Source organism: Sturnus vulgaris, chromosome 5, assembly GCF_052056855.1.
Source record: "Sturnus vulgaris isolate bStuVul1 chromosome 5, bStuVul1.hap1, whole genome shotgun sequence".
NCBI lineage: Eukaryota > Metazoa > Chordata > Aves > Passeriformes > Sturnidae > Sturnus > Sturnus vulgaris.
Window position 1 is genome coordinate 74,330,329 of NC_142247.1, and position 27,730 is coordinate 74,358,058.

At 62.2% G+C, this 27,730-nt stretch overlaps 2 protein-coding genes and 1 long non-coding RNA gene across 5 annotated transcripts in view; 1 reads left to right on the forward strand and 2 right to left on the reverse strand.

The window, feature by feature from the left end:
- LOC148223808 (uncharacterized) overlaps positions 1-7,103 on the reverse strand; it is a 135,342-nt gene extending 128,239 nt beyond the window's left edge. The window contains exon 1 of the long non-coding RNA XR_015804128.1: positions 7,044-7,103. This is a non-coding gene — a long non-coding RNA (uncharacterized LOC148223808). The remainder of the gene's footprint in view (positions 1-7,043) is intronic.
- TNPO3 (transportin 3) lies at positions 1,945-23,165 on the forward strand. The gene is made up of 23 exons (XM_088166020.1): positions 1,945-2,119; positions 7,498-7,698; positions 8,300-8,373; positions 9,033-9,189; positions 10,679-10,822; positions 12,499-12,674; positions 13,136-13,274; positions 14,300-14,446; positions 14,865-14,972; positions 15,304-15,395; positions 16,317-16,456; positions 16,525-16,716; positions 17,948-18,039; positions 18,489-18,565; positions 18,782-18,842; positions 19,275-19,415; positions 20,029-20,145; positions 20,570-20,664; positions 20,785-20,941; positions 21,279-21,446; positions 21,659-21,771; positions 22,330-22,420; positions 22,496-23,165. The coding sequence occupies exons 1-22, from the start codon at positions 1,994-1,996 to the stop codon at positions 22,388-22,390; spliced, it is 2,778 nt and encodes a 925-aa protein (XP_088022146.1). The 5' UTR covers positions 1,945-1,993; the 3' UTR covers positions 22,391-22,420; positions 22,496-23,165.
- Positions 22,919-27,628, reverse strand: IRF5 (interferon regulatory factor 5). 3 transcript variants are annotated; one of them, XM_088166022.1, is made up of 9 exons: positions 27,577-27,628; positions 26,318-26,491; positions 25,768-25,954; positions 25,435-25,487; positions 25,311-25,341; positions 24,944-25,225; positions 24,265-24,654; positions 23,856-23,974; positions 22,919-23,774 (listed from the first exon to the last, which is right to left on the reverse strand). In XM_088166022.1, exons 2-9 carry the CDS (start codon positions 26,486-26,488, stop codon positions 23,541-23,543), a joined length of 1,467 nt encoding a protein of 488 aa, XP_088022148.1. In that variant the 5' UTR covers positions 26,489-26,491; positions 27,577-27,628; the 3' UTR covers positions 22,919-23,540. The 3 variants fall into 3 exon arrangements, with proteins under 3 accessions (XP_088022148.1, XP_088022147.1, XP_014746235.2); XM_088166021.1 differs by lacking the exon at positions 27,577-27,628 and adding an exon at positions 27,314-27,464; XM_014890749.2 differs by lacking the exons at positions 22,919-23,774; positions 23,856-23,974; positions 27,577-27,628 and having other exon boundaries at positions 23,993-24,654; positions 26,318-27,242.
- Between the last annotated feature and the right edge of the window lie 102 nt (positions 27,629-27,730).

Consider the following 27,730-nt stretch of genomic DNA (forward strand, 5'->3'; position numbering starts at 1 on the left):
GACCCCTGACTCGTTCCGGGCGCGCCCACGCTCCAGAACCTTCTCCGGAGCCAGGAGAGCTCCTGGAGCAGCGATCCCGCTGGAACAGAGGGAATGTCCCGGATCCAGGGATCCCAAACGCGCTCCCGGCTGAGGGGGGTCCCGGCAGCTCCGAGGCAGCAGCGGTGACACCGGGGACAGCCCTGGGTGGCCGCAGCAGCTCAGGGTGGCACCTCCGGCACCTGCGCGTCCCTCGGGGCTCCGGGACTCGCAGCTCGGGCCGTTCCATCCCCGCGCCGCTCCCATGGCAAATTAAAGCGCTTTTCCCACTCGGCCCCGACTCCGCCCTTGTCTCGTCCCGAACCGGGCCAGCCCCGCTCGTTCTCCCTCCCGGTGCCGGTGCCGGCCCGGCCCCCCCGCCCTGCCCGGGAACGGCGCTGACACCGCGGTTCTGGGCAGCACGAGCAGCGTTATTTCAACAACAAACGGGACTGCAGCGAGGGGCGGGCGGGGGGCGGCAGGGACGGAGCAGCCCCGGGCTGCGGCTGCCTCGGGCCCCGCGTGGCGATCCCAGCCGGGAACGGGCCGGGACCGCAGCCAGAACCGGCTCTGCTCGGGCTCCGGGTCAGCCCAGCTGCTCCCGCAGGAACTGCAAGAAATCCCTGAGCAGTTTACAGAAATTCAGCAGGCTCTGGTACGGCACCGAGATGCGCATGAGCCTGTCCGGGTCCCGTTCTGGTTCCGGTGTTGGAGCAGCTGTTCCTGCTGGGAGCAATCCCGCCTGGGGCAGGTTCGGGGTGCTGAGGTCCTGTCCCAGGGCTGTTCCCCGCTCCCGGCCCAGCCTGGAATTGTGCCGGGATTGCCCAGGCCTGGGGGCAGCGCCTGCGCCGGGCACAGACCCAGCTCTCGTTCATTCGGGTTCGTTAGGGGGAAGCCAACGGGTGGCATTGGTAAAAACACACGGAGCGGGACACTCTGAGTGGGACACGGAGCGGGACACTGTGACCAGGACACTGTGACCGGGACACGGAGCGGGACACTGTGACCGGGACACGGAGCGGGACACTGTGACCGGGACACTGTGACCGGGACACTGTGACCAGGACACGCTGATTTGGACACGCTGTGGTTCTCCAGCTGGGATGGAGCAGGCCCTCGGGCCAGTGCGATCCTGAGGCACCCGTGGGCACAGACCCCTTTGGTGGGGTTTTATCGAGGGGACTGTGGGCTCTGGGACCTGAGGCCCCCCGCGAGCTGGGATTTAATTGTCTCCATGATTAATAATTTCTATTCCATAACAATCAGAGCATGTCCTGGCATGGGGAGCAGGGGCCAGCCCTGGTCCCGCAGGAGCCCCCAGAGGGGCCCGGCTGGGCTGTTGGGACCCCTGGCAGCGATGGGGACACCGGGCCAGGCTGCCCTGAGGGACTGGGAGGGACAGGAATTGGGATAATGGGTCTGGGGGCGTGGAGCCGCTCAGGACGGTTCACCGGGGCTGAGGGCGGGCGGGTGAGAGCCCTCAGGGACAGGTCACTGAGAGTGGGGACAGCGGGACCCCCGTGGGACGGGCTGGGGGAATTGGGGGGGGGGGGTCCCTAGAGTGCTCAGGGCAGGCCGGGGGTGCCGGGACCCCCCGTTCCGATTTGAGGGGGGGTCGCAGACGCTTCCCGCCGCGCCGCGTGAGCCCGGACACATTTGGCCCCCGCACCGCCGGAAGCGCGTTCCGAGCGGGGCTTGAGTGGGGGGAATGCGATGGGACAAACAGACGAGATGGGAGAGGGCGGGACGGGATGCGATGGAATGGGACGGGACGGGTCGGGTCAGGTCGGGTCGGGATGGGATGAGATGAGATGGGAGAGACGGAACGGGACGGAACCGAGCGGAGCGGGCAGCGGGGAGGGAGGCCGGCGGAACGGAAGGACGCGGAACGGAAGGCGCGCGGGCGCGTTTCCGGGGGCCGGTCCGGTGCGCGGAGCGGCGATGGCGGCGGGCGGGCGGCGCTGAGGGACCGGCCATGGAGCGCGGGCCGGGCCGGCCCAGCCTGCAGCTCGTCCAGCAGGCTGTGCAGGCGCTCTACCACGATCCCGACCCCAGCGGCAAGGAGCGGGCAAGCTGCTGGCTGGGCGAGCTGCAGCGCTCGGTGAGAGCCGCGGGCGGCGGGTACCGGGCCCGTGCTCGCGGGGAGGCCTCGGGCCCCATCCGGGGTGGGGCGGGGCAGGGAACGGCAGCCCCGTGGCGGTCCCGGGGAGCCTCTACCCCGCCGCTGCCGCTTCCCGATGATCTGTGGCTGCCCCATCCCTGGGAGTGCTCTGGAGAGAGACAATTTCCTGGGGCTGGAGGGACGAGACACAGGGAATGGCTTCCACTGCCAGAAGGCAGGGCTGGATGGGATCTTGGGAAGGAATTCCTGGCTGGGAGGGTGGGCAGGCCCTGGGCTGGAATTGCCAGAGCAGCTGTGGCTGCCCCTGGATCCCTGGCAGTGCCCAAGGCCAGGCTGGACATTGGGACAGTGGGAGGTGTCCCTGCCATGGCAGGGCTGGCACTGCAGGGGCTCTGGGGTCCCTTCCCAGCCAAACCATTCCCGGCTTCCGTGATTAACGCCGGGAACAAGGGGCCGAGACGTTTGGCAGAGTCCTGAGGTATCTGGGAAGGAGGAATCGGCTCCCGGAGGGGAATCTGGGCTCCCTCAGGGCTTCTCCTGCCGCCGGGTCAAGGGAGCCGCCGGCATCCGTGAGGGGATGGAGCCAAGGCCTCGTTCCCCTCCCCAGAGCCCTCCGGACACACCCCCGGCTCCTTCCCCGAACTCCTCCCGGCTCTGGGGTGTTTGTCGGTGTTTTGTGGCCTCGTCTGGTCCAGCTGGAGCTGCTTTGTCCCCCTGTCCCTCAGGGGGTGGCTGTTTCCCCTCTGTGCTGCCCTCCTGCTCCCTCCCCTTTCCTCAAGCCCTCCCCAGGAGCCGAGAGAAGATTCCGTGACACGGGACGAGGAGGAGCCGTGTCCCACTCCCTCCCTTCCCTGCTCCGTGTGTCCCAGCTCCTGCTGGGCTCCAGCTCTGTCCCCTTCCTGCCCTTTGGCCAATCTTGTGGCTCTTTGTTCCCACAAACTCTTGGTTTCCCCTTTTCCCCCCTCAGTTCCCTTCAGTGCTATGGAACACTCCAATTCCCATCAGAGTTCTCCCGGGAATATCCATAGCTGGGTCGGGGGGGTCTGGGAGCTGCTCCCCCCACTTCCCCCTGGGGAGGGGCTTTGCCAGACTGAGATCTGGGACAGCTGGAAGAGGGAGATTTGCATTTCAGGGATGGGTCCCTTCCCAGGCTCCCCTGAACCCCAGAATTCCTATCCCAGGGACCCCCAGACCTGGGGTCACCCAGCGGGGCCGGGGGTTGCCTGGGTGGGACCCCCAGGATTCCCAAGCCACAGGCCAGGCTGCCCCATCCCCAGGACGGTTTGGGCTCTTGGGGACTCGTTTGTATTCCTGAGTTCTCTGAGCCTCTGCAGGACCAGGATCTCTGCTCCAGTTTCCCTGGGCTTTTCCCTGGGCTGCTTTTCATGTAATGTTAGTAATAACAGTAGTAGTGATAATAGCACTATTACTGATAACAAAACCAACGATTACAATGTCGTTATCAGCACAGCCCCGCCCCAGGCCAGCAGCGTTCCTGCTTCTCCCCTTTTGTTGTGCTTGTTCACCCTGGTCCCCTCTGAGGGTCTCAGAAGGAATCCCAGTTATTTTCCAGGTGTTCCAGGCCCAGCATCTTCCTCTGCTGGCAGCTTCTGAGTGATTCCAGCCCTGGCTGTGGGCAGTGAGGTGACCCTCCACAGCAGGAGCTCCCCTGGCATGACCTGGGAGGGTTGGGATGCTCCAGAGGGACCTTTCCCAGCTTGGGGACCACGGTGACACTGGTGGGACTTGGGGGCCACTGTGGGGCTGGTGGCCCTGGCTGGTATTTGTCCCTCAGGCCCTGGTCTGGTTCGAGGCACTGGCATTAACCCCCCAAGGGGTGTTTGCCTGGATCTTCTTGTGTGCCAGCCCGTGGTGCTACCTGTGACATCCCTGGGGTGGCACACACCTGTGCCCCTGCAGAGCCCTCCGCCCTGGGCACTTCTGTCCCGTTTGCCTCTGCTGGGACGAGCTCTCGGGGTTGGCTTCCCACTGGAGTTGTAATCACAGAATCCCGGGATGGTTTGGGTGGGAAGGGATCTCAAAGCCCCTGCAGTGCCAGCCCTGCCATGGCAGGGACACCTCCCACTGTCCCAGTGTCCAGCCTGGCCTTGGGCACTGCCAGGGACGCTGTGCTGAGCCCTGTTTGCCAGGCTGGTCAGAGCCATCGTGGGGATGAGAAGGCAAAGCCTAAAGCTGAGTTTGGGTGCCTGGGTCACTCTAGGGGGGTTCAGGTTTGGCACCGAGGATCCCCACAATTCCCATCCTTGGGATCTCTGGCAGGACGTGGGGCTGAGGTTTGGGTCTGGAGGGCTCTGGGGGCTCAGGTTTGTCTGTCAGCTCCCCTGGCAGCCTCGTTCTCACCTTTCCTGCTGGTTATTCCTGGGAAATGGGGCCGGATGTGGCGGAGCAGCTCCGAGCTTGCACAGCGCTGGAGAGCTCGGCTGAAGGTTCAAGCTGACCTAAATCCCAGAATGTGAAGATCCTTCAGGCAGCTGGGAGCTGTGTGAAGGCTGATTCCAGACTGGCTGGGGGTTCCTGAGGCATAGGAGCTGTGCCCAGTGTGGGGATTGGCCTTGTCCCAGCTCCCCCAGCTCCGTGGCTGGGGTTCCTCTGCATCCCTGGTGCCTGGAGCAGAGCCCTGGGAGAATGCTCTGTGGGGATCCACGGCTGTGAGCTGAGAGTTTTGGTGTGCATTGAGTGGAGCTTGCTTTGGGTTTTAGTGGGGGTTCAGGAAGTGCTTTCTGGGAAGGAAATCCTCTGGCTTTATAGAATTCCTGAATGTGCCATGAGGAGTTTCAGGCATGGAAACAGCTCCTTGCAGTCATTGGTGCTCACAGGCCATTAATAATGGTGCTCTTTGCTGAGTCGGGCTCCCAGAGGGATTATCCCTGTGCCCTGGGGTTGGTGGGTTTGGGAGGATCTCCCTCTGCCACCATGTCCGTCCAAACTGGGAATTTCCAGCCCATTAACTGAGGAGAGAAAGAGTCCAGTGAGAGGCTTTGGTGGGATTCTGGCTGTTGCAGGTGTTGAGATTAAGTTTTTGTTTATTCTCAGCTTGGGAATGTCCTGTGAGGATCAATAAATCCAGGGGGGACGTTTATGGCAGCAGTGCCTCCAGGTTTTTCTCACTCCCTGTTAGAGTCATTCCAGGCGAGTTTTACACCAGGAGCGGCTGGAGATCCTGGAGTTACTGACCCTGGAGCAGCTCCGGCCCTGGAGGCAGCTGGGAAAGGAGGATCAGAGCCCGGGAACAGCAGAGGAGCTTGTCTGAAGGCTCTGGAAGGATTCTCCTTGGCCATGCTGTGGTCAGGGGTGGTGATGGAGCAGCATTCCACGGGGAAAACTGCTGTGTCCCCTGGGAAGCTGCAGGGAGCTCCCAGCTGGGAGTGGCAGGGATGGATCCTCTGGCTGGGGGGGTTGAACCTGGAGGGACTGAAGAGCCCTGGGGATGTGGCACATGGGGACATGGGGCAGTGGTGGCCCTGGCAGTGCTGGGGGGCTCTTGGACTCGATGGGCTCCGGAGTTTTCCAGCTCACAGGATTCTGTGAAAGGGAGGAAGGGAGAGAATAGAGGGGCACGTGGGGTGCTGAGGGTCCCAGCCCTCCCCAGCTTGTCTGGGCCCTTTGGGTTCTGCAGCTGGCTCCAGCTGCATTCCAGGCTACAGTGGCTGTGGAAAGAGCTCCCAGCAGAAATTCTGGGAGTGGGATCAGGAACCAGGCCCTGGCTATTGGCAGCTATAGCATTTTCCTTTTCCACGTGCAAGAGACTGGGCTTTCCTGGGAACCAGCCTGGACCATTCTAGTCGTGCCTGGTGTTGCCCTCTTGTTCCCCTGTGCCATGCTGGAGAGCCCTGGGAGCCCTGGCCCAAGATTTGGGTCTGGAGCATTGGTGGGGCCTCTGGGCTCTGCTGTCCTGCCTGGGGGAGAGGTTTGGGAAAGGAAAGGGATTATTTTCCTTTCCAGGCTGGAATGCAGCTGGAAACCAGGCTGGGCAGGCAGTGGTTTATGACAAAGAGCTGTTTGGCTGTTGGAGTGACTGGCCAAGGGCTGTCATGGAATTGCCTTCTTTAGTGAGGCTGGAATGAGGACCAGAGATGGTTTTAGGGAGGCAGAGGTTTTATTTCACCCTGGGTTGGGCTCAGGGAAGTCCTGTGGCATAATTCCATGGCGAAGCTCATGGAATTGGTGCAAGTTTTGCTCCCGGGTTTCTGGGATACATCAGTTGGATTTGGGATTTTTAGCCATGCTGGCCAGGGATGTTTGAAGTTCCCATCCCTGGAGGCTCTGGAGTCTACCTGGTGTTTTCCTGGCTCACCAGTGCCCTGATCCCACAGTCAGGACTGTGCCTTTGGGTGCAGACCAGCCTGGCACTGTCTGGAGCTGCCCCGAGGCCATGGCAGGGTTCCTGTCATGGGTTCCTGCCTGGCTCTCCTCCAACTCTTGGGCACATCCGTGTTCTGCTCTGGAGTCGTGCTGTGGGCCCTCAGATGGGCCTGGTGTCCTCAATCCTGGCATTCCATATCATGATTTTAGTCTGGGGAGACCTTTATCCGACCCCCTCCTGCCACGTGTCCCTTGCTGGGTTCTCTCCATGTTTGTTTCCATGTTGGACTCCATTTAGCCCAGAAAAGCCCCTGATTGCCTTTTCCTGCAAAGGTGAGCCAGGTCCTGTGGAATCTGCTCTCCTGGAGGGGCTGTGGGGTCTCTGCCCATGTAAGGTCTGTTATGAAGCTGCTCTGGCTCCTGGGCTGGGTGTCCCAGTGCCAGCACCTTCCCAGCCTGAGCTGGGCTGGCAGCACAGTGTGGGCTCTGCAGTCAGGGGTGTTTGGGGAATCCTGGAATGGTTTGGGTGGGAAGGGACCCCAGGGCCCCTGCAGTGCCAGCCCTGCCATGGCAGGGACACCTCCCACTGTCCAGCCTGGCCTTGGGCACTGCCAGGGATCCAGGGGCAGCCTCAGCTGCTCTGGCAATTCCAGCCCAGCCAGCAATTCCCAATTCCCCAGATCCCAGCCAGCCCTGCCCTCTGGCAGTGGGAGCCATTCCCTGTGTGCTGTCCCTCCTTGTCCCCAGCCCCTGTGCAGCTCTCCTGGAGCCCCTCCAGGCCCTGCCAGGGGCTCTGAGCTCCCCCTGGATCCTTCTCCTGTCCCGGTGAGCACCCCCAGCTCTCCCAGCCTGGATCCCTGGGAACTGAGGGGCTCCAGCCCTGGAGCAGCTCCGGGGCTTCCTCTGGGCTCACCCTGGCAGGACAGAGCTGTGCTTCCATTGGGGAATTTGGACTCTCTGCGATCCCTGACCCCCTTCAGCCCCTCAGTGCCACCCCAGCCCTGCCCACTGACCACCCCGTGCTTTTCCCTCAGGTCCATGCCTGGGAGATCTCGGACCAGCTGCTGCAGATCCACCAGGATGTGGAGTCGTGCTACTTTGCAGCGCAGACCATGAAGATGAAGATCCAAACTTCCTTCTATGAGCTCCCCACGGATTCCCATGCCTCACTCCGGGACTCTCTGCTGTCCCACATCCAGAACTTGAAGGACCTGTCCCCGGTCATTGTCACACAGGTGGGTGATGGCAGGGGAAGGATGGAGCTGCTCCCTCCTTGTTCTGCTCTGTCATCCACTCTGGGACTGCTGTCCCTGGGCTGGAAAACGGGGAAGGCTGATCCCTGCTCCCTGCCTGGCACAAGATTGTTTTCCCTCCTTCATCACTTGGTCCCTTTAGTCACTCCATTACTTCTTCCTCCTTTGTTGTTTAGAGAGGAGGAGCAGGGGTTTTACCTGTGCTCTGCCATGGAGACCAAACCCAGCAGTGCCTTGGGTGTTCAGGGAGATTTCTCTGCACCCTTCATTCCCATTATCCACACCTTCCTGTGGCACTGAGGGGCCTGACACCCCCAGGCTGAGGCCGGGCTGCTCCTGCAGCCCCAGAATGTTCTGGCAGGGAATGTCAGCCCTCGGGGCAGCCGGAGTTCCGCAGTTCCCTGCAGGGATGGTGGGGATGGATCCCGGAGTTCCCTGCCCGTGGGCGATGCTGGGAACGATTCCCGAGTTGCATCTGGCAGGGATGCTGGGGGTGGATTGCAGAGCTGCCTGCCAGCCCTGTCTCCTGGGCACATCCCAGCACTCCCCACACTGATCCGTGTGCTCTCCCGTTCCCTCCCAGCTCGCTTTGGCAATAGCTGACCTCGCCCTGCAGATGGCTTCGTGGAAGGGCTGTGTGCAGACCCTGGTGGAGAAGTGAGTGCCTGTTCCTGTCTCCTGGGGATTGTTCCGTGGGGTGTGGCAGGCAGCTGGTCCCGTGTGGGGCAGTGCAGGGAGGTTTTTCTCCCATAATCTGTGATTTTAGGTGCCCTGGGTGGTGGCAGGAGGGGCTGTCTGCTCACAGCCCAGCACTCAGCGCTTTTCCTCATCCCTGTTTTGTTAGGGATGATCCCTCTTCTCTCAGCTCTATCTGTGCTGTGGAATGGAGCAGCGAGGCTGGAACTGGCCACTGTTTGGTGTCCCCAGATGTCCCCACGGGATGGCACACGCTGCTGCACAGTGACAGCAGCAGCCCCTGGGGCCGGCCCCGTGTCCATTGGCAGCAGGAGGGGACGGGATTTGTCCAGGCAGTGGCACCCGGACTCCCAGAGCTCACGGGCTGGGAAAGCTTCTGTCACTGCTCTGTTGGAAGTCCCTGGGCTGAGCAATCCTAGAGGCTGCTGTTGCCAGGGCTGTGGCTGGGCACTGCTGTCCTTGAGGCAGGACTCCAGTCCCTGCAATATGCAACCATGGGATGCTTGGGGTGGGAAGGGACCTTAAAGCCCCCCAATCCCAGGCCCTGCCGTGGTGGGGGATGCCCCTCCAACCCTGGCTGTGCCGTGCCCAGTGCTGAGGTGTCCCTGTCGCTGGTGCAGGTACAGCAATGACGTGACATCACTGCCCTTCCTGCTGGAGATCCTGACGGTGCTGCCCGAGGAGGTGCACAGCCGCTCGCTGCGCATCGGCGCCAACCGCCGCACCGAGATCATCGAGGACCTGGCCTACTACTCCAGCACCGTGGTGTCCCTGCTGGTGAGCAGGGCTGGGCTGGGCAGAGCCTCCCGCTGGCCTTGGGCTGCCTCTGCCCAGCTCACGGGATCCTGGCATTGCTTGGGCTGGAAAAGCCCTCGGAGCCCACATGTCCAACCACCGCCCAGCACTGACCTGTTCCCAAGTGCCACATCCACACGGCTCTGAAATCCCTCCAGGCATGGGCACTCCACCCCTGCCCTGGGCAGCTGGGCCAGGGATGGACAGCCCTTTCCAGGAAGGAATTTTTCCAGTATCCAACCTGAGCCTCCCTGGCACAGCTCGAGGCTGCTTCCCCTTATTCTGGATCAGGAGATGGAGCTGAGTTGTGTCCTCTGCTCAGAGCTCAGGTGTTGCTGGAGAAGCCTCTTCCCCCATTCCATGTTTACCCTGGTGGATTTCCCTGCTAGTGCCACTGCAGCTGCCACCCTTCCCAGTTCCACTTGTTCCTAGGATAAGTTGTCTGAGCAAGTCCTTGCTCACTCTGAAATTCCTTCACCTTCCTCGAGTCCTCATCCAGTGCCACCCTGCCCAGCCAGCCCCAGCTTTTCCCAGGATCCCTGGGAGATCCTGGCTGGCACTGGGGACATAGGCAGTGTCACCTCGCTCTGGTGCTCACGGTCACTTAGAGCTGAGACGGGATCACCAAGGGCTGGCCCTGTCCCTGCACATTCCTACTCCCTCTGCACCTGCCTGAATCTCTCCTGAGCTTTCCCTGTTGGTGCCAGCATGGGCATTTCCACCACCTACCCAAAGAGCCAAATTTGTATTTTCTGTGTGGGATTTAAATGCCAAATTCTCATTTTCAGTTACAAAATGGGGGGTTAAAGCATCATTCCAGGGACTGTGATGAGGTCCAACATTCTGCCTGTAGGACTGAAGTGTCAAGTGAGGAGAGACCATCTCTGTGAGCTCTCGTGCAAGGATTCCTGGGCCAGTCCAGGGGGGTCTGGGATCTTTCTCCATGTCCTGCCTGTCCACCTCTTCCCCCTTTCCCTGTGTCTGTGGAGGCCGGGGCTTTGGGCAGGGCTCTGCTGGAGCATTGGCCAGCACTGGGAACGAGCTGCTGTCATCCCACTGCTCAGCACATCCTGGCTTGGACACTGGGGTGGCACTTTTGGAATGTCCCTGGGACAGGTCTGGCTCTCAGCACCAGCCTCCCTCTGCAGAGATGGTTTGTGGGGAGAAGGATTGAACTGGGGTTTGTAGGTGTGAACATCCCTGGTGGCTGTGCTCTGCTGGCTCCTGCAGGAGTGGCACTGAGGGAGGCACTCCAGCTGCTCGTGCTGCTCCTGTGACAGCAGCTGGAGCTGGCACAGAGAGTCTGGGCTCTGTCCCTCCCTCTCACTCAGTGCAGGGCTGTTGGTGACAGGGGCCTTGGGAGCAGCCTGCTTCTGGAATGTTCTCATGGACTCCAGAGGATGTTACTGGTTATTCCTCATGGATCACCTGCTGGAGTCAGATCCTCACCAGCTCTCCCCTGTCCCCGCAGGTGACGTGTGTGGAGAAGGCAGGCAACGAGGAGAAGATGCTCATCAAAATCTTCCGGTGCCTGGGCAGCTGGTTCAACCTGGGTGTCCTGGACAGCACCTTCATGGCCAACAGCAAGCTGCTGTCCCTCCTCTTCGAGGTGCTGGTGAGTGTTTCCCAGGAAGCAGGGGGGTTCCAGGCTGGGGGCACTGAGGGATCCCAGCAGGATTGAGGTGTAGGGCAGGGGTTCATCCCTCCTGTGTCAGGCAGGGACTCTCTGGTTCCCTCTGGGCTGGGATCAGCTCCATGGAGCGAGCAGTCCCTCCCTGCTGGGAGCTGAGTTGGGGAAGTGCTGCTGCCCACGGGGTGCCAGGTGAGGTTTGTCACACCCACGGGGTGCCAGGTGAGGTTTGTCACACCCAGGGGGTTTCGGGTGAGGTTTGTCACACCCAGAGGTGCCAGCTGAGTTTTGTCATCCTCATGGCTGGGCATCAGAAGCCTCTGTTGGGGTTTGATGGTCAGCTCAAGGGGTGCTAGGTTATTGTGGTTTCTTCCCAGATTGTCAATACAGCAGTATTCCTTTTCTGACACGTTCTTCCTGGAAAATCAGCTCTCAGAGGTGTTGGGGTGTTTGTCCAGCTGAGTATGGGAGAGCCAGAGGTGTGGAGAATCCTGTGCCACTGAGGCTGGGCAGGCAGGGAGTGGAGCCAGAGGGAGGAATTCCTGGAGGATGGAGGCTTCTGCTGCAGGGGTTGTCTGTCCCTCCTCCCTCTCTCCCAGAGGATCCCTCATTTGCATGATTTAATCAATGACAAATGCAAATGAGGGCTTCCAAGGAAAGATATCCATTCAGGACCCTGAATATCCACGTGGCATCCTGCTTCAAGTGGAGCTGTAGCAGGAGCTGCTCCCAAGACAGGCTGTGGGTCTCACCAGCCTCTTTAGTGGTTAATGGCACTTGAAATGGGGCGTTTTTCCTTCCTCCACTGCTCCCTCCAGTGGCACCAGGAACTGTTTCCCAAATCCATTGAGATTTTGTTCAGTAGGACTCAGAGAGTCTTCTCCTTTGTTTTCTCCCTGCCCTCTCCTGGTTCCGTGTGTCCTGTCTCCTTCCCTGTAAATCCCCCTCGCTCAGTCACCCCCCATGGAATTCACTGACTCCCCCCACACCGACCCTGGTCAATATTCCATACGTGCTTGTGAGAATCCTCATCTCCATCCCCACCAAGGACTCCCCAGTTCCCTCCTCTCCCCCCAGTGGGAGCGATGGCTCTGTCCAGCCAGGTGATGAGCAGCATGGTGGGTTCCTTCCTTCCAAGCTGCCCTGGATCCCAGCTGGTGTTTTCCCTCCTGTGTTTGCCAGGGTCCCTGGAGTGTCCAGGGAAGCAGGTGAGGGGTAGTGGGGGATGTGGCTGTGCAGGACCTCTACAAAGCGTTTCCACAGAATTGTTTGGGTTGCAGTAGCTCCAAGATCAAATCCAACCATTTTGGAAACGAGAACAAAAACCTGGTGGTTTCATTGCTGTCTGATTGCAGGGTGTAGTTGAGGCAGTGGAGGGGCAGCTCGGGTCTCTGCTCCCTGTGACAGGGACAGCACCCAGGAATGGCTGGAGCTGTGCCAGGGAGGGTCAGGCTGGATGTCAGCAAAGGTTCTTCCCTCCCCCAGAGGGGCTGGCACTGCCCAGGCTCCCCAGGGAACGGGCACGGCCCCAGGGCTGCCCAGGCTGGGATTGTTGGGGGGTCTGTGCAGGGCCAGGAGCTGGGTCTGGGAGCCCTGGGGGCCCTCCCAGCTCAGGAGACTCCGTGGTTCTGTGATAATTGCTGGGCTTTTGTGCCTTGCAGCAACAGGACAAGACCTCCTCCAACCTGCACGAGGCTGCGTCGGACTGCGTGTGCTCAGCCCTCTACGCCATCGAGAACGTGGAGACCAACCTGCCCCTGGCCCTGCAGCTCTTCCAGGGTGTGCTCACCCTCGAGAGTGCCTATCACATGGCTGTGGCACGGGAGGACCTGGACAAGTGAGAGACAGGGACCTCAGTGTGGCCGGGAGAGATGGGCAGGACAGCACTGACCCGGCTGGGCCATGTCAGCCTCCAAATGGAGCTACCAGTGCCACGAGCACCAGCAGTGCTGGGGGCACCGGGGTGGGCAGTGCCCGTCCCTGTGCTGGGCACTCATGGGGTCACACCCAAATCCTGGGGACAGGTCTGGGCCCTTGCTGCAAGGGAGACATGGAGGGGCCCAGGTCCAGAGGCTGGGCTGGACTGGAACCGTGCCCTCACAGCTGGCACTGGGATTTTGGAGAAGTTCCAGATCAGTATTTCAGCAGCTTTGCTTATTGTGCTTATTGAAACCCGGTATTTGCATCTCCCAGCTGCTAGGGGAGCAGAAGCTGTTTTTCCTTGCTCTGGCCGAGGCTCTGGGCACATTTTGGCCAGGTAGAGCCCGTGAGGCTGATCAGCCCCTTGTCCCTGTGCAGGGTGCTCAACTACTGCCGTGTGTTCACCGAGCTGTGCGAGACCTTCCTGGACAAGATCGTGTGCACGCCAGGCCAGGGCCTGGGCGACCTGCGCACGCTGGAGCTGCTGCTCATCTGTGCGGGGCACCCGCAGTACGAGGTGAGCAGGGCCTGTGCCCCTGTCCCCCCTCTGGGCCCAGGCACAGGGGGAGCTCTCCCTGCTGCTGCCACACAGTCGTGCCCTCGGTCCCCGCGAGCTGCTGGCTCTGGAGTTCCTGCTCTGCACTCGTGGGCAGGACTCTGCCTGCACGTTTCCTTCCGGGTGGGCTGGCAGTCTGGGGTTGCCAGTACAGCTCCAAAACCCCTGTTAGAGCTTTCCCACATGGTAAAGTTGAGCTCAGTGGGGATTTGTGGTTCCTGGGAATTTTGCCCTGTGAGTGACTGAAATGCTGGTTCACATCAGAGCTCTTGCCCACCTGCCTTAGGAGCAAAACTTGTCATGTTTTGGTGTCTTTTTAGCCTTTATTTAATTCTTTATCCTTTTATTCTTCCCAAACCATTAATTAAGTGGCAGTAGCTGATCCCTGCCTGTGTTCAGTGGATGGAAGCTGCTGCCTGTCTGGTTTGCCATGGGAGGTGCAGAGCTCCAGCAGGCCTCATGTGCTCCCTGGGGTCCCTGGGACCCTTTTCCTCCCTTCCCAGGTCTGTTAAGCTCAGTTTTCCTTGGCCACACCCTCATCCTGTGCCATCAGTGCTGAGGGGGACAGGGAGCTGTGCAGCTGCTCCTGACCAAATCCACACTCATGGTTTTTGTGCAATAACCACACGATAAATAAAAGAGCCCACGACAAAGGGGCCGCATGCACTTCCAGCTCCAGCTGCTCCCAGAGCCCCACGCCCCTCTCTGGGGTGGTTCTGGGCTGGCTTTGGCTGCCGAGGACTGGGGCAGGTGTTCAGGGTCACTGGGGGTCCCAAGCCCTTTACTGACTGACAGAGAAACTGGGGGGACCTGGGGGAGCTGGCCCCTGTGTCACCACTGTGTGACACAGCAGCTCCGACACAGATCTGTGGTGCCACCACTGCTGGCACCCAGGGAGGGTTTCTGTTTCCACATCAGGGCCACTGACACAGTGAGGAAAAAATGTTCTGCTGCTAACAAAATTCTGGATTTTTCTTTTCAAACAGGTGGTAGAAATTTCCTTCAACTTCTGGTATAGACTGGGGGAGCACCTGTACAAGACAGATGATGCTGTGATCCACAGCATCTTCAAAGCCTACATCCAGCGCCTGCTGCATGCGCTGGCACGGCACTGCCAGCTGGACTCTGACCACGTAAGGGCCCTCTGGAGCAGCCTTGGCATGTGTGGGACCCTCTAGGGGCACTGGGATGTGTGTGTCCCTATGGAACAGCCAGGCTGTGGGATGTGCTGTCCCTGCTTGAGGCAGTTTTGTTGGGTAGGGCTGGCATGGCTCACTAGCCACAGCTGTTCTTCTGCCATGCAGTCTAAGATGGTTTATTGTCTCCTTCTCTCCTCATCCCCTTGCTTCCCACCCCTTGCTCTGCTTGTTGGAGCAGGAACACACAGCGTGTGCTCAGGCTGGTGGTGTTTTCCTTGGGCACAGCACTCCAGTCCCTGCAGCAGCCTGGTGTGGGACAGGAGAGCAGGAATGCTGATGTTGCCCTGGCTGTGGCCGAGTGGGAGCCTGAACTCCCCTGAGCTGCCCTCGTGCTGTCCCTCCTCTCCCTCAGGAGGGCGTCCCGGAGGAGACCGACGACTTCGGGGAGTTCCGGATGCGCGTCTCGGACCTGGTGAAAGACCTGATCTTCCTGGTGGGCTCCGTGGAGTGCTTTGCTCAGGTGGGTTTGGGGCGGTGCAGTGAGCTGCAGGCAAATGCCAGGGGAGATCAGCGAGCCCTGGTTGCCTTTGGGACTGGAGGGGGGCACACACATCTTGTGCAGGAGGAGCTGTCAGGTGTGGGGGCAGCAGGAGGTTTCTGACCTCCTGGTTTTCGGAAAGCCACTGTGGTCCCACAGTGTCAGGCTGGTCTGTGGAATGTGGGGTTTCTGCGGGCCCACAGCTGGGGTGGGAGTTTGGGGAGGGGAGGGGTCAGGAGCAGGGCCTTGGGGGGGTTGGTGGTGGGCGTTGGTGGCCCCTCGGTGGCCCCTCGGTGACTGTCCCCTCCCGCAGCTCTATGCAACGCTCAAGGACGGGAACCCGCCCTGGGAGGTGACAGAGGCCGTGCTCTTCATCATGGCCTCCATTGCCAAGAGCGTCGACCAGTGAGTCCTGCCTGTGTCCAGGGGGGCCAGGGCTGCCTCCATGTGACACAAACTCCACAAATATCCCAAGGATGTTCCTGTCCCTGGAAGTGTCTAAAGCCAAGCTGGATATTGGGGCTGGGAGCAGCTGGGACAGTGGGAGGTGTCTCTGCATGGCAGGGGTGGCACTGCAGGGACTTTGAGGTCTTTGAGGTCTGTTTGCAAACCATTCATTGGGGATCCTTCCACATCCAGGTGGAGTTTTTGTAGGTATCTTTAGGGAAGGTTAAGTCACTTCTGAAAGTATGTTTCCTCCTAAGTTAGTGACAGTGGAAACACGGACAGGTGACACCCAGGGTGGTGAGCCCACAGTGAGTCCTGTGTGCTGCCAGCAGTGGGACAACCCAGCTGGCCTTCCCTGGGCTGGGAATGCTGTCCCTCCCAGCCCTGGGACACTGATCCCCATCCCTCTCTTCCCTGGGAGGCTGATTGCTGTCACTCTTTTTCCCATGGTAACACCCTCCCTCCCTTCCTTGTGAGGCTGGGAGTCCTGTCCCCCTGGCACGTGGAGGAGTCCCCTCAGTCCCTTCACGTCACCAGCTCCTGCTATCTGTGTTGAGTTTGCTCCTGCTCGTTTTTCCAATGTCTTGTTCCTGGAAGTGCTGGCTGGAAGCACTGGGAGCTCTGCCCCCACCAGCCCAGCCCAGGATCGCCCAATCCCAGCCTCGAACCCCCTGGCAGAGCTGGGGCTCTCCCTGGAGGTGGTCAGTGTTCCCTGTCTGTCCCCTGCTGTGGCACTGGTGTCCGTGGGGCTGAGCCCCATCTCACAGGGTCTGTCCCGGTGTGCTCCCAGTCCCATTCCCGTTCAGTTCTCTGCGGATCGCGGCTCTGCCCGCCCCAGGCTCTGCCCGCCCCGGGCGCTGAGCCCAGCCTGTCCCGCAGGGAGAACAACCCGACGCTGGTGGAGGTGCTGGAGGGCGTGGTGCGGCTGCCCGAGTCGGTGCACACGGCCGTGCGCTACACCAGCATCGAGCTGGTGGGCGAGATGAGCGAGGTGGTGGACAGGAACCCGCAGTTCCTGGGTGAGTCCCGCACCCTTGAGCCCCCCCCCGACCCCCTCCTGCCGCCCCCTGACCCCCTGTGCCCGCAGATCCCGTGCTGGGCTACCTGATGAAGGGGCTGTGTGACCGGCGCCTGGCGTCGGCCGCGGCCAAGGCCATCCACAACATCTGCTCCGTGTGCCGCGACCACATGGCCCAGCACTTCTCGGGGCTGCTGGAGATCGCCCGTGCCCTCGACTCCTTCGCTCTGTCCCCCGAGGCTGCCGTGGGGCTGCTCAAGGGTGGGTGTCCGGGGGGTCGGCTGGGGGGTTACCTGTGGGGTTACCTGTGGGGTTATCTTTGGGATCTGAGGAGTTATCTGTGGGATCGGTGGGGTCCCTGTGGGATCTGGGGAGTTATCTGCGGGGTTATATCGGGAAAGTTACTTGTGGGGTTACCTGTGGGATCTGAGGAGTTATCCCTGGGATCTGCAGGGGCATCCGAGGGATCTGCCAGGATATCCATGGAAACTGCTAGGGTATCTACAGGAACTACTGGGTTATCTATGGGATCTATCTGCTGGGGTATCCACGGGAGCTGTGCACCCCAGGGTGCTGAGCCCTGTCCTCACAGTGTTTGTCCTGATGTGCCCCAAGTCCCATTCCACATGCAGAACGTCCTCAGGAGTTCCCTTGGGGCTGGAGGCAGAAATAAATCCTGGGTTGGTAACTGTCCCCATCCCTGAGCTCAGGGACTGTCTTGGGCTGGATGTGTGGGAAGAGCATGTGGGAAGTGCTGAGAGCCAGGCTGGCAGCAGGTCACTGCTCCATCCAAACTCTGGGAATCACCTGCTGGACACACAGGGTGAAAATTTGGGAGTATTGGTCATTTTAGAGAGTTTGGGCTCAAGAATGGAGATTTTTAACTCCAGTTTACACTCGGAGTGTTGGTGTCTCACTGGACTGTTGGTTACCATGGGCCTCAGGTTTCCAGTGAATTCCAGTGCTGCTGGAGCCTTTACCCAGAGCCAGGGAGCCTTCCCTGTAGTCCTGTGCTGCCATGGGAGAGGAGACAAAAATCCACTTGTTCCACTGGATACCCCAGCGCTGTCCGAGCTGCTCCTCTCCCTGCCACAGGGTTTGCTCCCCCTCCCTTAGAACAAGCCAGGAATTCCCAAGCCAGGGAGGTTTTCCCTGGGGTGGTTGACTCCTCGTGTTCCATGGCTGGGAGCCCCGAAGTGTTTTCACTGGAGCTCCCCAGGATCTCATGGTGCTCTGGACTGGGACAGGGACACTGGGGACACATGGGCGGCCCAGATGTGCTTGTGGCATCTGTTGGCCTCATGCTGTCCCTCCTGCCAGCATCACTCCCTGTTGGGACTGAAATGTTTCAGTGTCTGGTTCAACCAGAGCCAGGCTCAGCTGCGGGGGAACCCTCGCAGGCCCTGCCCTTGTCCCACAGCCGTTCCATCTGGGAATGTCATCACCCCTCCAGTGCTGCATCCCTGTCCCTGAGCCCTGTGTGTCCTTGCAGGGACAGCGCTGGTGCTGGCCCGGCTGCCCCTGGAGAAGATCTCGGAGTGCCTGAGCGAGCTCTGCGCCGTGCAGGTGCTGGCGCTCAAGAAGGTGAGTCTGCGTGGGGGGACAGCAGCCGGGAGGGGACAGTGGGGACCGTGGCCAGGTCCCAGCCCTGCTACAGCAACTGTGTCCTCAGAGCCACAGGTGTATCCTAGAGTAGTGGAATTGTTCGGGTTGGAGAAGCCCCTGGAGCCCCTTGAGTCCAACCGTTCCCATCACTGCCAGGGCCACCATTGTGTCCCCAAGTGCCACATCCACACGGCTTTTCCGGAAGAATTTCCCCAATATCCACCCTGAGTCTGCCCTGTCACAGCCTGAGGCCGTTCCCTCCCATCCTGTCACTTGTTCCATGGGGGCAGCACCCACACAGGACTGAGCCCTGCCCAAGCCCCACCCACCTGAGGAGGTGCAGAGGTGGGGTCAGTGTCCAGGCAGTGTCTTCCCTGGGCACAGGGTGTTACCTGTGCTCCTGAAATCCTGTCTTTTTCCCTTTCCAGCTGCTGTCCCAGGAGCCAAGCAATGGCCTCTCCTCAGACCCTACAGTGCCCCTGGATCGACTCGCCGTCATCTTCAGGTGAGGAGGGAGCTGGGGCACTGCTGCTCCCCCAGAGCCTGGATCTGCAGCACCTCCTTCTCCCCAGCCCTTGGGGAGTGGGCTGGGAGTCTCTACTTCCCCAGTTCCAGCTCCCGAGGTGCCCCCCAAGCCAATTCCTGGTCCACTTCCCACAGCTCCAGCCCTTTTCCTTGGCTTTAATCCCAGCCCCCCCTTAACCGTTGCCTGTTCCCACAGACACACCAACCCCATTGTCGAGAACGGCCAGGTCCACCCGTGCCAAAAAGTCATTCAGGAGGTGCGTGGGAGAGGGCTGGGTTTTGGGGAGAGGGCTCTGGTCAGGGGTTCTGGGGTGGGGGTTTCCAGCTGTGGGGGCACCTGGGGTGTTGTACAGTGTCCCCAGTCCCTGGCTGCCAGCAGATCCATGTGTGTACCCAGGGCTGCACGGGAGGGGAGCTGTGAGCACCCTCCTGGAGAGGGAAGTTTGAGGCTTCAACTCTCTGGAAAGGGCCCTGGCTGTGGGAATGTCTCGGGTGTTTGATTTCCCTGCCCGTGTCCCCTTTGCCGCACTGCACTGGAGGGGATAAACGATTCCAGGCTCCTCCAGGAACCTTTTCTCCCTCACCTGCCATCCCCCACTGGGATCTGGGTGTTTTGGGGGCCGGGAGGGAGTTGGGGGGGGGGGTTGTCTGAGGGTCAGGTGTGACCCTTCCTACCTGTCCGTGCCCAGATCTGGCCGGTGCTGTCGGAGACCCTGAACAAGCACAGTGCCGACAACCGCATCGTGGAGCGCTGCTGCCGCTGCCTGCGCTTCGCCGTGCGCTGCGTGGGCAAGGGCTCGGCTGCACTGCTGCAGCCCCTCGTCACCCAGGTGGGGCTGGGGCTCGGGGACACTGCTGGGGCTCGGGGACACTGCTGGGGGTCAGGGACACTGCTGGGGATGGGGAGGACGCTGCTGGGGATGGGGGGACACTGCTGGGGACGGGGGGACACTGCGAGCTTGGGGGGCTCGCTCAGGTCGCAGAGATGGCTGTGGGCACTGGGAAGTGCTGCAGTGAATCCTGTCAGTCTGGGTAATTCCAGCATAAACTCTTGGGGAGGAAAGAGGCTTTGGAAGAGGTGGGGGATGCTGGGAGGTTGTGGAGCCCTGTGTGTGTGTGTGTGATTCAGGAGGAGTGTGTGAAAGCCTGCATGGTGCAGCTCCTTGGGGAGGTAAGCCAGCCTGAGGGAAGGATCCGTGAATCCCAGAGCTGGGTGTTCCCTGCTCCACCCGGCTCGAGGAAAAGCTTCTGTGGAGAAGCAGTGCTGGCTCAGGGAGCCTCAGTGCAGAGATGTTCCCAGGACCTGAGCGAGTCCATTGGGATGTGCCCGCGTGGCACAGGCTGGGGGCTGGCACAGGCTGGGGGCTGGCACAGGCCGGGCTCAGAGGGATGGAGGGTCAGGGCAGATCCAGCAGTGCCCATGCAGCGTTCCTGTCTCCCCAGATGGTGAATGTGTACCGAGAACACCAGCACTCCTGTTTCCTCTACCTGGGCAGCATCCTGGTGGATGAGTATGGCATGGAGGAGGGCTGCAGGCAGGGCCTGCTCGACATGCTGCAGGTAGGGCCCTGCCCAAGTCACGGCATCACTTGGGCTGGGAAATCCTCACGCCACATTGTTTCCAACTGTCCCCAGCACTGCCAAGGCCACCACCGACCTGTCCCCAAGTGCCACCTCCACGCAGCTTTTAAATCCCTCCAGGGATGGGGACTGCACCCCTGTCCTGTGCAGCTGTGCCAGGGCTGGACAGCCCTTTCCAGGAGGAATTTTCCCTAATATCCAATCCGTATAGAATCTCAAACCGCTTTGGGTGGGAAGGGACCTTGAGGCCTGTCCATGGGCAGGGTCACCTTCCACTACCCCAGATTGTCCCAAGCCCACTCCAGCCTGTCCGTGGACACTTCCAGGACTGGGACGCTGTTCCTTGTGGAACAGTTTCAGGAGTGATCCCAGATAGTTGCTGATGGGTCTCTGTTCTCCCCAGGCTCTCTGCATCCCCACCTTCCAGCTCCTCGAGCAGCCCAACGGCCTCCAGAACCACCCAGACACCGTGGATGACCTGTTCCGCCTGGCAGCCAGGTGCCACCACGCTCCTGCCACCCCCTGCCACTGGGCACTGGCCCTGTCCCCTCGTGGAGGGTCCCACGGGAGCGGGGAGGAGGCAGGACCTGCCCTGACACCCGTGTGTCTCCCGGGCAGGTTCATCCAGCGCAGCCCCGTCACCCTCCTGCGCAGCCAGGTGATGATTCCCATCCTGCAGTGGGCCATTGCTGCCACCACCCTGGACCACCGGGACGCCAACTGCAGTGTCATGAAATTCCTGCGGGATCTGATCCACACCGGCGTGGCCAACGACGTGAGTGACACACGGGGATGTTCCTCGGGAGCCTCTTCCTCCATGATGACACCATGGAATCATGGAATGGTTGGGAAGGGACCTGGGAACCCTCCAGTGCCACCCCTGCCATAGCAGGGACACCTCCCACTGTCCCAGGTGCTCCAAACTCCATCAGCCCCATCATCATCATCCTCATCAGCCTTGTCCTGCTGTCCCCACAAGCTACCCTGGTTTCCCCAGTGCTGCTGACAGGGAAGCCTTGGAGTTGCCTGCAGAGCGAGGAGCTTATCCCTGTCCCCAGGACCAGTGTGTCCCTGTCCCCAGCCCCTGGCCACCCTTCTCCTTCCTCCCACAGCACGAGGAGGACTTCGAAGTGCGGAAGGAGCTCATCAACCAGGTGATGACCCAGCTGGGGCAGCAGCTCGTGAACCAGCTCCTGCAGACGTGCTGCTTCTGCCTGCCGCCCTACACCCTGCCCGACGTCGCCGAGGTGCTCTGGGAGATCATGCAGATCGACCGCCCGGTGAGGGCAGGGACCCCGGGGGGACAGGAGGGACCCCGGGGGGACAGGAGGGACCCCGGCGGGACAGGAGGGACCCCGGGGGACAGGAGGGACCCCGGCGGGACAGGAGGGGCCCCTAGAGGGAGGAGTGGGACCCTGAAGCTCTGCCGAGGCAGGGCCTGGGAGCCCAGCTGGGCTCCACGTTGCGAGTTCCTCCCTGTCCTTCGGCACAGACGTTCTGCCGCTGGCTGGAGAACTCCCTGAAGGGGTTGCCAAAGGAAACCACGGGCGGAGCCATCCAGGTGACACACAAACAGCTCACCGACTTCCACAAGCAGGTCACCAGGTGAGTGAAGGTCCCTCCTTCAGGCCGGGTCCAGCAGCCCCCAGCCCTGCCCGTGCCGTTCACCCTGCTGAGATGTGCCCTCTGCCTGCACGGGCCACACGGAGCCCTGGGGGCCACACGGAGCCCTGGGGGCCACACGCCACCTTTGCTGTCAACCAACGGGTTTTTCTGCCTGGCCTGATACCTGGCGAGCCGCTGGCCCTTCCCGAGCCACCTCCTTGTCCCTGTGAGTCACTGTTCCAGGCCCTTCCCAGGGCCACCGGCTGTTTTGAGAACATCAGCTCCCTCTGCCTGGCTCCTTCTCATCCCTGGGCAAATCCCAGAGGCAGCTGGTTCCTTCCACCCAGCCACCACGGTGGTGGCACACAGGTCTCCAGGAACAATCCCGGGGGCTGCCGACCTCGTTGTGCCCTGATGATTCCCCTGATGGTTCTGCTCTCCCAGCACCTTGGAATCGAGCTGCCACGTTCCCAGCTCCCATCCCTCGGCAGGACACCTCCCTTGGGTCCCAAACGTCCCGTTGAGGTCACCCCCTGATGTCACCCCCTTGTCTTGCAGTGCTGAGGAATGTAAACAAGTCTGCTGGGCTCTGAGGGACTTCACCCGCCTGTTCCGATAGCTCCGGCTCCACGTGGCTCCTGTCTTCCAGGTAAGGGCCTGGCTCTGGGCCACTGCCCCAGAGGACATCGGGGACAAAGGGCTGATGCTCCCCTCCTCCTCCCAGGAATGTCTTTACGGAGAAGACAGGAAACAGCAACCCAAGAATGTGTCCCACAATCAGCCGAGGGCTCCAGCGCGCCCCAGAGCCGCGGGAGGACGGCGGGGACCCCGCCTGCCCAGCGGCCTCATGGCCCGGGGCTCGGCCACCGCCACGAGCACCAGCCCAGGCACCACCCTGAACCCAACTGCAAACCCACCGGGAGCCTCACGGATCCACTCGGATTCGCCCGGCAGCAAAAGTAGAAAAAACTTTCTGTGAAATGGAGACAAAAAAAAAAAAAGGAGGAAAAGAAACAAACAAAAAACAAACAGTACAAATTGTTTAGGAAGATGGGGGGTCAGTCTGGGGGTCGTGGGGCGCTGCCCCCCTGAGCCCACCGTGGCCTGCCTGGTGCCGACTCCCAGAGACGACACAGGTGGGACGGACTCTGCAAATAGAGATTTATATTTTATTTTGTTCTGCTTTTTTAGTTTGTTTTCTTGTTTGGGTTTTCTTTTTCTTTTTTTTTCCCTTTTTCTGGGGTTTTCTTTGGTTTGATTTTGGGGTCGGAGGCAGTGGCTCGAGTGCGGGCAGGGCGGGCGGGCGCATGCGGTTCCCTCCGGGGGTGTGTAGCCATCTCGAGAACAATAAAAAACAACAAAAAACTGAAAAAATAAATTAAGACCTCCCAAGGCCCCTCTAGTTCTTCTCTCAGGGCTGGGGCTGCTTTGTGCCCCCCCAGCCCTGAGTACCCCCCAGCCCTGGGGGCTCCAGGTCCAGGAGGATGATCCTTGGGGAGTGCAGGGAGGGGTCCGGCGGCTCCGCCCCGCCCTGCTGGAGCTGCCCCAGGGTGGGTGGTCACAGGTGAGTGGTCACAGGTGAGTGGTCACAGTCCCTCTCCCTGCAGAGCACCCCGGGTGCTGGTCACTGGCAGCTCTGGGGAGACTGGGACAGGGACAGGGTGGGGACAGGGATGAGGATGGTGCTGGGTGGCCCCGGCCTCACCAGCCGAGATGGCCGCGGAGCGACTCACCCGGCTGGCAGTGCCAGGGCTGTCCCCGTGTCCCTGTCAGTGGGGCAGGGGGCCGGGCGGCAGCGCCCAGGGCCCTGCGGAGGCGCAGGGCGGAGGCTGCGCCGGCGGCAGCCGCTGGTGGCTCTGCCACAGCTGGTGCAGCTCTTTGAACTGCTCCACCATCCTGTCCTTGAGGTCGGGGTGCGAGATCTGCAGCGGGATGCTGTCGGCCGACCAGGACAGCTCCCCGGAGAACATCTCCAGCAGCAGCCGCGCCGCCACCGGCACCACCTGCGGGAGTCGAGGGGTCACCGCGGGCAGGGACACCGGGCAGGGACACCCCCCGTGTCACCGCGGGGCCCGGCCCCTCACCTGCACCGTGATCAGCTTCTTCTCCTTGGGCTTCTGGTCCGGCCACTCCTCGCCAAAGCAGAGGAAGATCTCAAAAGGGGGCGGGGTGGGGGTCTGCCCCTTCTGGAACTGGATGAGGCCTGTGGGGCCCGAGGCTGAGCTGAGGGACAGGACTCGCGCCTGCTTGGGCCACCGCCTCCCCACCCACGGCAACTGAGGGCAACTCCGAGAGCCAGCCAGTGCTCCCCATCCCAGCTCCGTTCCCCCATTCCACCGGGTTCCCATGTGCCACCTGGTGCTCCCATTACACCTTTGTCCCCCTCATGCTACCAGGTGCCCTTGTGCCTGCTGTCCCCCCACCCCAGCTGACCTCTCCATCCCAATCCATTGCCCTCAAGGGACACAGGGCCACCCTCCCTTCCCCTCTGACCATTGAGGAAGCCCTCGAGGCTGAAGAGCTTGGTCCTTCTCTCCCTCTGGATGGGGTTGGGGCCGGGCTGGGGAGCAGCACAGGGCCCTGTCCAGAAGACCTTGCACTGGCAGAGCCGCAGGGCGAAGAGATCCTGGCCCTGGAGCTCCAGGATGAGCCCTCGGTCCAGCACATCCAGCAGCTGGTGGGTGTAGAAGCGCTGCTTCTCGTTGGGAATGGCGTCGGGAGACGGGAAGGGCACCTGCTCCAGCGTCAGGGGCCCGAAGAGCTCCTCCTGCTCCCGCGTGGGCTCCAGGCTGCTGTGGAACAGCCGGCAGCCGTGCGGGTTGCTGACGGTCAGGGCACAGACCTGGCGGCCCCGGTACTGGAACTTCAGCTCCAGGTCAGTCACTGCCGGAGGGCCACGGGGTCAGCGGGAGCCAGGGAGCACCCCAGGGCCGCTCCAGCTGGCCACCCCCACCCACCCATCCAGCTCTGGCCACCCTCCTCCATCCCACAGCCGCTCTGTACCCACCCCAATACAGCCACCCTCACCCAGCGAGCCTGTGGCCACTCCATCCCGTGGCCACCTCTGTCCCACCACCCCATGGCCACCCCCACCCTTGCAGCTGCCACATGACCTCCCCACACCCATGACCGCCCCATGACCACCCCAATGCACCCCCAAGCCCCTGCTCACGTGGCAGCATGTGGGGGCTGACAAGCAGGTCAGGGATCAGGTGCTCTGTCGGTGCCACCGGGCAGGTGGACGAGGGCCCCGGGGGACCCAGGGGGGGCCCCGTCTCAGGGAGGGTGCCGGGGAGCAGCTCGGGGGTCCCATGGGTGCCCCCCGCCTCCCCCTGGAGCAGTGCCGGGGGGGGAGGTCCAAAGGGCCCCCCTGGGGGGCAGCAGCTGGCAAAGGGAGGGGGCTCCTCCTTGGACCAGGGGTAAGGGGGCAGCAGGTCCCCCCCGTGCTGCGTGTCTAGAGCAGAGAGGGGAGTCAGAGGGCACAACCCAACCCCCTGACACCCTGAGTGCCCACCCGACACCCTGAGCACCCCACTCACCATCGATGCTCAGGGATGTCATCTTCTGGAGCTGCAGGGCAGAGTGGGTGTTACAGGGACCCTCCTGCCATCCTGAGGTGTCCCCGGTTTGGGGATTCCCCCACCCTGAGCCCCCCCCAGATACCTGGCTGACATCTTCCTCCCCGCTGCAGCCATAGTCATCCTCGTCCCCCCCATCTGCAAGGGAGAGAGGGGCTGGGAAATGCAGAGGGAACTGGGGGGTGCTGAGGTGGATATTGAGGGGCACCGAGGCTTCAGAGAGAGAGGGTGGGCCCCTTGTGGGGGGCCAGGTGTCTGGGGGCGCTGGGTCCTGGTAGGGTATGGGGGGCTGCCGGGGGTCTGGGACCTCACGGGGCGCTGGGGCTTTGTGGGTGTGGGGTACTGGCGGGACGTCAGGTCCTTGCGGGGTGCTGGGACTTCGGGGGCTGCTCAGGGCTCTCCCCAGAGCCCCCCGTACCTGCGCCCCCGGGGGACTCCTCGCAGAGCTCGTAGATGCGGAAGGGCTGGGCCGGGGACCCGCGGGGCCCGTCCAGCAGCAGCCGGAACTCGCGGCTCTTGTTGAGGGCACAGCGCAGCGTGGCCTTCCAGCGAGGGGGGTCTGGCGGGTCCCCGGCCCGGAACCGGCCCGTCTCCTGTGCCCACGCCTGACCGGGGGGGTCAGCGCCCGGCACCCACAGCCTGCGTGTCCCAGGTCCCCCTCGCCACCTCACCCCACTGACACCACCCATCCCATGTCCCCCCATGATCCTTGTCACCCCCACCGTGTGTCCCTCGTCACCCATCACCCTGTCACTCCTGTCCCTTGTCCCCCATTGTCACCCATCCCATGTTCCCACTGTTACCCATCACTCTGTCACCCCCGTTCCCTTTCCCCCATATCCCTACTGTCCCCATGCCGTGTCCCCCTTGTGACCCTGACACGCATCACCCCCGTCATCCCATGTCCCCCACGCCCGCACTGTCCCCATCCCACGTCCCCGCTGTCACTCCGAGTCCCGCGGTGTCACCTTGAAGATGGTGTCGTGGTCCTGGGGTCCCGGGGGGTTCCTGGTGGCGTGTCCCCAGGGGATGACGAAGCGCCGGTGCTCAGGGTCGAGCCAGCGGAGCCCCGGGAAGCGCCGGCTGCTCACCTGGGCCACCAGCCAGGGCTTGAGGCGCACCCGCCGGGGGGGGTCCATGGCCTGGGGACACCGGGGGCACCTCGTGACCCTGCCTGCCACCCCCGGTCCCGAAAGAGGAACCGGGCCCGAACCGGACTCCCCGCCCCGAGGTTCCGCTTTCAGGCCAGCAGGGTGGGTGAGGCCCCCCCGCCCCAGCTCTGTGTCCAGCGTGGGCGTTGGGGGCGTCACCCACACCCCGAAAGCAGAAGCTGCGGTGGCTTCAGTGAAAGAAAAGTGGAGCTGAGAAGGGGAGGGGACAGGAGGGACTGGAGGGACAAGGGGACACGAGGGATAGGGGGAGAGTGGGACACGGGGAATGTGAGACGTGAGGGGGACGGGGGGACATGGGACAGGGGACACAAGAAAGATGAGGGCCACATGTAGCGACACGGGGGGACACAGTGAGGACACGAGGACGTGGAGAGACATGGGAAACATACGAGAGACAGGGGACATGGGGAAGGGAGGAGGGACACAGGGGTGACATGAGGACACAGGGACATGGGATGGAGGGGACACGGTCACAGGATGAAGGGGGACGGGGGACACAGAGACAGGGCAGAACACAGCGGGTGACACGCGAGGGATGGGGGGGACACATGGGGGACACGGGGACATGTGAAGTCCCGGCCATGGTCCCTGTGCAGCGACAGGAGCCGCGAGGGGAGAGCAGCCCTGAGGATCCCCGCCTGTCCCCCACGCGTGTCGCACGGACGGGGCGCTGTCCCCGAGGATTTCTCGGCCATCTCAGCATCGCCCCGTCACGGCTCCACTCCCGCGGCCCCCCCTCCTCATGGGCACCCACCTGGGGCCCCCCACCTCGGGAGCGGCCCCGGATCTCACCTGCGCTCGGGGCCGGTCCCGGGGCCGCCGCCCAGAGCTTCCGCACGCGGGGCCGGGCGTGGGCGTGGGGCGAGACCGGCCGGGACCGCCCCGGGACCGCCGCGCCTGGGCCGTGGGTCGGGACCGCCCGCGTCCCCGCAGGACCCCTCACCTCGTGTCACCCCTCTCGTGTCCCTCCGGCCCCCACCTCCCCAGGTGGCCCCCATGTGTTCCCCCCATGTCCCCCCCCTCCTCGTTCCCCTGTGTCCTCCCCGTGTCCCTACCCTCGTGTCCCCGTCTCGGACCCCGCCCCATCTCCCCGGCTGTCACCCCGCGCTGCTGGCAGACCCCTCATTAACATATGATTTGCATATATTTGCATATGCAGCTCCCATTTCCCGCTCACGTGACGCGCGGGGATCCCCGCGGTGGGCGGCA

Coding starts and splice junctions, on each gene's coding strand:
- TNPO3 (XM_088166020.1), top strand. CDS start 1,994: ATGGAGCGCGGGCCGGGCCGGCCCAGCCTGCAGCTCGTCCAGCAGGCT. Junction 2,120..7,497: donor TGGGCGAGCTGCAGCGCTCG/GTGAGAGCCGCG, acceptor CTTTTCCCTCAG/GTCCATGCCTGGGAGATCTC. Junction 18,566..18,781: donor CGACTCGCCGTCATCTTCAG/GTGAGGAGGGAG, acceptor CTGTTCCCACAG/ACACACCAACCCCATTGTCG.
- IRF5 (XM_014890749.2), bottom strand. CDS start 27,088: ATGTCCCCGTGTCCCCCATGTGTCCCCCCCATCCCTCGCGTGTCACCC. Junction 25,955..26,317: donor ACCACGACACCATCTTCAAG/GTGACACCGCGG, acceptor CCCCCCGGTCAG/GCGTGGGCACAGGAGACGGG. Junction 24,655..24,943: donor CAGCCCCCACATGCTGCCAC/GTGAGCAGGGGC, acceptor GCCCTCCGGCAG/TGACTGACCTGGAGCTGAAG.